Source organism: Montipora foliosa, chromosome 8, assembly GCF_036669935.1.
Source record: "Montipora foliosa isolate CH-2021 chromosome 8, ASM3666993v2, whole genome shotgun sequence".
Taxonomy (NCBI): Eukaryota; Metazoa; Cnidaria; class Anthozoa; order Scleractinia; family Acroporidae; genus Montipora; species Montipora foliosa.
In genome coordinates this window covers 48,371,896-48,379,395 of record NC_090876.1, presented here as the reverse complement: position 1 = coordinate 48,379,395, position 7,500 = coordinate 48,371,896, and the positions used below count along the sequence as shown (strand labels likewise).

At 41.5% G+C, this 7,500-nt stretch overlaps 1 protein-coding gene across 2 annotated transcripts in view; it reads left to right on the top strand.

Annotated features, from left to right (window-relative positions):
* The window catches only part of LOC137968923 (sterile alpha motif domain-containing protein 9-like), an 11,626-nt gene extending 7,125 nt beyond the window's left edge, over positions 1 to 4,501 (top strand). Inside the window, exons 4-5 of one of the 2 annotated variants that reach the window (XM_068815388.1) lie at positions 1 to 1,983; positions 3,542 to 4,501. The exon at positions 1 to 1,983 is cut by the window's left edge and continues 1,548 nt beyond it. In XM_068815388.1, coding sequence (XP_068671489.1) covers positions 1 to 1,983; positions 3,542 to 3,642 — 2,084 coding nt within the window. In that variant the 3' untranslated portion in view covers positions 3,643 to 4,501. Of the gene's footprint in view, positions 3,522 to 3,541 lie in introns of those variants that run through there. The other variant, XM_068815387.1, reaches the window with a different exon arrangement.
* Positions 4,502 to 7,500: the final 2,999 nt, after the last annotated feature.

Here is a 7,500-nt window from a genome sequence, read left to right as displayed (position 1 = left end):
TCAATGATCTACGTGAATTTAAATCGAAGTACAAGGAGTACATTGACACCATCGATGAATCAATAGGAAAGAAAACCGCATTGTCTGGTCCTTGTAGGGTATTTCACTTTCCTCTTCTTGCCATGATGGAAGAGTTTCGCCCTAAGCTTGAGACGATCATTGAAGATACATTCAATGAACTTGGTGGTATTCAACAAGAAATTGCTGTAGTTGTGGCGTTCCTACAGAAGTACACTAATCTTCCAACACCAGCGCTACTTCTGTATGAAATTTTCAAACCGTTCATCCGCTTGCAAGAGACGACTAGACGTGCCACTTACAGTGACATCAAGCAACTGTTCACAGAGTATTTGATGAATTTAATGATACCCGCAAAACCAAGGCGTTTGGAGAAGGAAAACCCGCCTGAAAGTTACACTTTTCAACACCCACTAGTCGCAGACCTCATACTAAAGAGAGTGTATCAACTTCAAAAAATTGATTTGTTTGCCATAGTGGAGAAATTTATCCACTTCCCAATCTACCAACAAGAGCCTTTGCTTCCCCTCCTCTTCGAACTCTTTGTCTACAACAAAAAAGGGGAAACGGAGAAATTCAAGTTTTCTATTCTGTTTGAAGAGCTGAAGGAAATTGATTCAGATCGAGCCACCGAAATATTTTGCAAAGCAGCCGAGAATCTAAACGATTCCGTGATCTATGCAAATGCTGCACGGTTTTGCGCCAGGAAGGAGCCCCCGTCGTTTCCGAAGGCAAAAGAACTTATTCAACGTGCCCTTGAAGTTCATGGATCCGCGACAAAGTCCGGTTACAAGAATATATGCCATACGAAGGGTGTTGTTCTTTACTTCGAAATGAAGCACTTGATCTATTTTGGCAAGGTTGCAGATTTAGCTTGTCTTGAAGCCGTGGCCAGCAAAGTCCTCGAGGCACATCGGGAGGCACGGAATTTTCCCCCAACTTATCCTCATCCTTTGATTGGTGAGGTAGAAGTTTGGCTCGTGTGCTTAAAATGGATCATGAATGAGGTCTGCAATAGTGACACTGAGGAGACCTTGGAATTTGTGACAAATAAGTCACCACCCTTTTTTAGGACATGCATAAGTGACTCCTTTTATCTTCTAGACATTGTTGATGGTATTGTCCAAAGTGTTGCACACCTTGTGGATCCGGCTGAAACAAAACGATTGTGCGATCATTTAAGACTGTCCTTGATGGCGATGTTTTCAAAACGATATGTTCCCCTTGGAAGACGCAAAGCTAACGAAGACATAGTTCAAGCTTGCAAAGCAATTTGCACCACAAAGTACTTCCGTGAATCGTCCCAACTGGAACTTAAACGGCTTCAGGCTCATTTCATTTTGAGTAGCAAGTCAATCGACAGCTTAAACAAGGAAAATCTCGTGTATTTGCTAAGCCTCCTCGAAGACCTTGTCTTGAAAGAACACGAGTACCGCCTAGGTCAGCATCTTTTAAAAGTCTGCATGCTTGTGACTGGACCACGATGCTATAGTCTTGAGCAAGGTTTTCATGTATGTGAGAAATGGTTGGTGTCTGCAAGTCATAATTGTCTACCAGACTTTTACCAGATGGCAATTTGCTTTCTTCAGATTCTGGATGGAAATTCTCTGGAATATATGCCAAAATATACACAAGCCTTGGAGAAGTGCAGGGAGAAATCTCAAAATCATTTACGATGTTTCTACGCCACTCACTTTATAGGCAAGGAAGGGAAGGGCATGACTCGCCTTATCAGTCGACACGCGTTGTTCCGCGGGGAAACCGAGTTCAGCCCTGACAACGTTGGTCGCTTTTGGCAAGTAGATGTCAGGAAAAAATTGTTGGAGTGCAAAGGAAGAATTAGAATTAAGCCATCGTCGGGCCGTGAGAAGTCTCATCTTTACATTGAATTGGTTCAAGGAAATCTGGAGCTGTATGTTGGAAAGAACGCAGAAATAGGCAAAGCGCAAAGGGACTTTACACCAGGTACTTTGGTTTATTTTGTCGTTAGTTTCAACCTTCAAGGCCCTGTGGCAAATGGTATTACCTTTTCTCCGCAACATCCTTCGCTTGAAACGAAGGGGGACACTGGTTTTCAACTTTGACTCTTAACGACCCTTTTTTCCATAATGACTCAAATTTCCTTTGTCTTCTCAGTCCGGAAGACGTCTGCCACGAAACAGTCATGGGAAAATTACGCTTTTTGCGCTTCAGGAATTCCAAGCCAACCATTTCTTTATGGTTTTCCGTGTAAAACCACGAAGGAACTGGTTAGGCCAAAACTGGCCGCGTCAGAAACTTTCCTGAAGAATCGATGAGACTTTTTTCAAAGGGCTAATTTTTTTATGAGAGCACTATTTGATAAGATGAAGCACATAATCCGTTGTTTCTCGTTTCTAATATTCAGAGACAGATTGTATCATAAGTGGTGCACATGATAACACTGAAATTTTAATCACTTTGGCCATATTAATCGATATTTTTAGTTAATTATACATCTTTTTAGGACCATCCACGTACACTGTATATTGATCACGATTTTACGAGGCGTGTTTGGTTTACGTTTTGGAGCTGTACGTTTTTAAAACAATCTTTGCCTTCGCAGGGGTTTGCCCGCAAAATCCCGAAAAGGCATAATCATGATTATGTATAGTCCGAGCGTATATGAAAACTGATGTAGTATCGCATATATAGTTTGATTGTCAACATTAGTAGCGCTATCGATGACGCTTCATCTGCAAACGCCCACAATTAAATTTTGCTTACTCATGACATACGTGCATGCAACTTTGTTCCAAGGAATCTTTTGTTTTGTCTTGCGGCCTGGTTGGGGAAATCTCAATACCAGTTGTAAATAAATTACATGTTAAGTTTTCGAGTCTTTCCTAAGCTCAGGGCGTAGGACATTTAAAGTTACTGTTGATTGTTTTTTTCATGGTAATAGGTAGTTATGGGAGACAATTTCTGTAGGAGAAACAAAAATTGTTTAACAAACAAAAAGAAAAATACTAATTTTGTCAGTCGTAGCTGACTTAAAGCAAAACGATCTTTTTCACAGGTTTTGTTGAATCCCTTTAAGGACGGTGCCTACTAATTCAAAGGTATTTTTGCGCGGTTTACTGAATATGCGGGAAAAGCAGATCTTAACAAGTGTTATTTAATTAAATTCAAAAAGAAAATTGAGGGTAACCACGCATTTTTCGAAGATAATTAATCAAAATGTTTGTAAAAAGCTTTAAAATATAAAGCAATGTATGGCGTTCTTTTACAAATTGAAGCTTAATTATCTCTGAAAAATGCTTGGTTACCCCCAATTTTCCTTTTGGATACCAAGATCACTTGCTACGTTCTGATTTCTCCGCATACTTTTGAACCATGCAAAAATATCCTTGTATTAGTAAAGACCACCCATAGAAAATTCGAGTATCTCGAGATGCGCAGAACGTATGCGCAATAACAATAGTAGGCACCGTCCTTAAGAGCTTGATATCGTGCAGGCACCTTTGATTCTGTTTCACAAAGAAACCTTTTCGGTTTTTTGCAGCAGAGACACCTACAGTCTGTGACAAAATTCGTTGGAACAGTACACGACTACACAGATCTGAAGCTTTCGCAGCACACTCTCCCCTCACAATGTTGTTTTAACTCGAGTTTCTGAGCCCATTTGCCAAAACAACATTGTGGGAGGGCAAGGTATTGTAAAGTGTTTCAACAATTTTGTCCGGGACTGTAGGTATGTGTGGAAACGCACGTTCGGTAATTATAGGCAGGCGGATTTTGATATATGCCTCAAAGTGTCCCCTTCTCCTTCTTCCCCACTTCAACATCTCTCGTGCGCGTGCGTGTCAAGAAATAAACATCGCAAGCTGGTCCCCAAGCTTTGCTCCTCAAGAAAATTTTAAGCAGCTGCGCTCGAGCACTTAATTTGTTGCTTAGCAAATGCTTACGAGTGAACGGGACAATTAAGGTAGTATATCAAAATTGGGCATGCATCTAATTTCATGAGTAGCGGAGGGGTTGGCGCAGTTGTAAGATCTCTGCCTTCCAACCCTAAGGTCCCGGGTTCCATTCCCGGTTCTGCCGAGACTGGAATATTTGGCGACCTTCTTTCCCGCTGTAGTTCACTCAGCTTTCCATCCTTCCGAGGTCGGTAAAATGAGTACCAGCATGCATGGACTGCTTAGAAGCGGCTGCAATTTGCGCCTGTACATGCTTCCAGTCCGCTGGGGGTAAATTGATCATTGTAAAGCGCCTTTGAAACTTGTGATAAAGGCGCTATATAAATGCACCACTTTACTTTTTACTTTTATGAGGACGTAACTGGTGGGGACAGCTGTGGGGTCAACTACTGATTACTAGTACTAGTAAGTTCGATTCTAAATGGTCTTCAAAGTGGTCGTTCTAATTAAAGAGAATCAATTTAATGTGCATAATTATATAATTGCCAACGAGTCTAGGCGAGGCTAACGAGGCGGCAGCCTTATTCACTACTTTCACAATCCCATAATACACCTCTATTACCCCCCAAGATTTCTGCATAACCATTGTTTGCAATTCCTCTTTGTCCCAAGAGAAGTCGAAAACAATGCCTATGCAGATTTTTTTTTTTGGGGGGGGAGGGGTGGGGGTACAACGGGTACCTTACTGATGCATAGAATCAAAAGAAGTATTGCCAGTCAAAATTGTATTACATGTAAAGAGATGAAAGATTAATATTCACGTTCGAGCTTGGTTACTTCAGAAATAGAAAAATTATTGATAGGAATTTCAACTAAGAGAAAAGGCACATTAATTGTCGAGTTTTATGCCTTAAAATCCCTTCCGCCCAGGTTGTGGGTCTTTTTGCAGGTACAGGAAAGCATTGTATTTTTGGTCATGATCACTTAGGATTAGTCTTTATTTGGAGTTGTTATGTTTTCTGTCTTTTGTTTCTTTTGTTTTACCTTATCTCTGCTCCGGTACCTGCAGAAGGAACCCAGGTTGTCGAAACCGTCAGTCAGCGTCGTCCTAAACAGTCCCCAGGACTAAACTCACCCAGGCGATCGTACTTCACTTAATTATAAAATGTCAAGTATCAAACAGCAAAGTACTTAAGGACGTTCGCGCCCATTGCTACTGCGCATTTTTTCGCTCATGTCACGCACACGTCATGCATCGCAGACCACGAAGGTAAACACGATGCTAAAGGCGCAAACATTTTCCCCAAGAATAGAACGTGAAAGTGCTTGGCATCATGGGATAGCTCTGGACTCAGGTCTTCTCGGAAATGTCACGCAATGATGTGACAGTGCGAATATACTATCGCTTTGAGAACTTCGCAGCGATTTTACTCTCTTGAATGCTTGGTGACCCCTATTTTTCTTTCCGTAGACCACTTTCTTTTCTGATTTTGTCCATTTTAACAAAAAACAAAAAAAATCTGTGTGTGAGAAGTTACAAATATTTCGACTTTTATGCTCTCGTGCGGCCGAAGTTTTCTTTCTTAGACTAATATGTATCGTTTTTCAAGGTCTATTTAACCTCAGAAAACGACATCAGCTGCAATTAATTTAGTTATACTAGTTATGTTGAATTGAGTACGCTTACCTGATCTAAATTTCACTAATGTAGCTTTCATATTGCTGACAGTTGTAAGCTAAGTTCGTCTTAAAATAACGGAATCTTCTAAAAGCGCACCTCATGATCTCAAAAACGAGCACGGTGACCCCCCCCATTCTTTTTTTTTTTTTTTTGCCTTTTTGGCAAAAGTAGATCATTACCTTTCTGCGTGGCAGGTTTAAAATTAATCTGTACGTGGGAACATTTTGGGCGCGAACGTCCTTAAGGGCAAGAAGTGCACTTCCAAGTCTCATTTTTTTCATTGAGGCCTTTGTGGAGAAAGGGTAGTCATTCCTTTCACACTGCATCCCCTCAGCAGATTGTGGATATCTTCAGGTAGGAATTGAGATTTTTGTCACCACAGAAGCCGACAAAATTTGAATCAGAAGATGCCGGCAATGTTTGAACCTTTTGATTTCATATTTGAAATATTGCCAACAAAAATGTACCTGTAGGTTAGGCCCGGGCCAAACGTCGAACTTCACATGAGGCGAACTAAATGGTAGTCTGGGTCTATCCAAATTAATTTGGGTCGACCTAAATTAGAAATGTTGGGTCAAACGTCGAACTTAACGTCGAACCAAAAGCAAAAGTGAATCTCTCAGTCAGCGGGATTCCAGAAAAATGGCACAAATCAATACACGAAAGAAGTGTTTACATGCTTTGCAGTTCTAGAAAACGACGTGCCATACTGCAGAAAATGCTGATCTTCTAAGGCCCTGTTTACAAGCAGGTAGGGTAACCCTCTTGCTAGGGTAATCCTAGCACTCACACATTTCTTCTTTTTTTCATAGACGTGTTTACAAAGCAGCTAGGGTTACCCTGGCGCTAGGGTAACCCTATGTGAGTGCTAGGGTTACCCTAGCTCTAGGGTAACCCTAGCTGCCTTGTAAACGCTCTGCTACGGACAACTCGCCTCCCCCGGAGAACTTTCCATTGTGTTTGCGCTTCTGGCGGTTACCAAGCACGCAAAGTTGTCCCGGGTGGTAGGGTAACCCTACCTGTGAAATTTTGCTTGCAAACCCAGGCTATCTTTGACCCTCCTGCTAGGGTAACCCTATCAGTAGGGTTACCCTACCTGCTTGTAAACAGGGCCTAACAAATTCGGCGGAATGCTCATTCCTCAATGACAACCCCGCTATTCCTTTCACGGAAAAGATTCAATTCATATTCGCTGGATTTTTGCAAATCATGAGGCACATGCATTTCGTGTTTACGAAAACACGCACTATAGATCTTCGCCGCCATTTACTGGCGTTGAATTCAACCTTGCTCGCTGACTCGTGATGTTTATAACAGATTGCCCAAAAACTCTCTGACAACCCATGCTATGTTATAAATATTTTGATATCGAGGCCAAAATATACATTTTCATACAAATTTGTAATTTATGAATTAAGTTCGACTCATGAAAAGCCCAACGTTTGTCCCAGACTCGATCTTTACACGTTCCATCCGTCTGAGGGGGACTGAGGATAGAACGAGTGGGTCGATCCAAAGACAGTTAGTCGAACTTAATTGACTCAAACGTCGATTTTATCATGAACTTAATTGGTTCTATTTAGTTCGTCTCATGTAAAGTTCGAGGTTTGACCTGGGCCTTAGGCCTTAGGTAGAAGCTAAAGAAAAAGGAGCCTTCAGGTTGCTTTCGACTGCAATGGACCTTCTTTTTCTTTTCTTCTTGTTTTTATAATTATTATGGTTTTTTCACGTACGAAAAAAGCAAAGGTCCCCAATGGCGAGGATAAAAGGAAGAGAGACTGTTAGTCTCTCTCCTTGGTTTATTCTCGCCGTGCGGTGAGAGACCCCCGCTAAAAGGGAACACTGAAATAAGGGAAGTATAATAACTCCTCCCTTTTCTCCGTCGAATGTGATGATGGTAAGCAAGTGGGTTCAGGATTCATT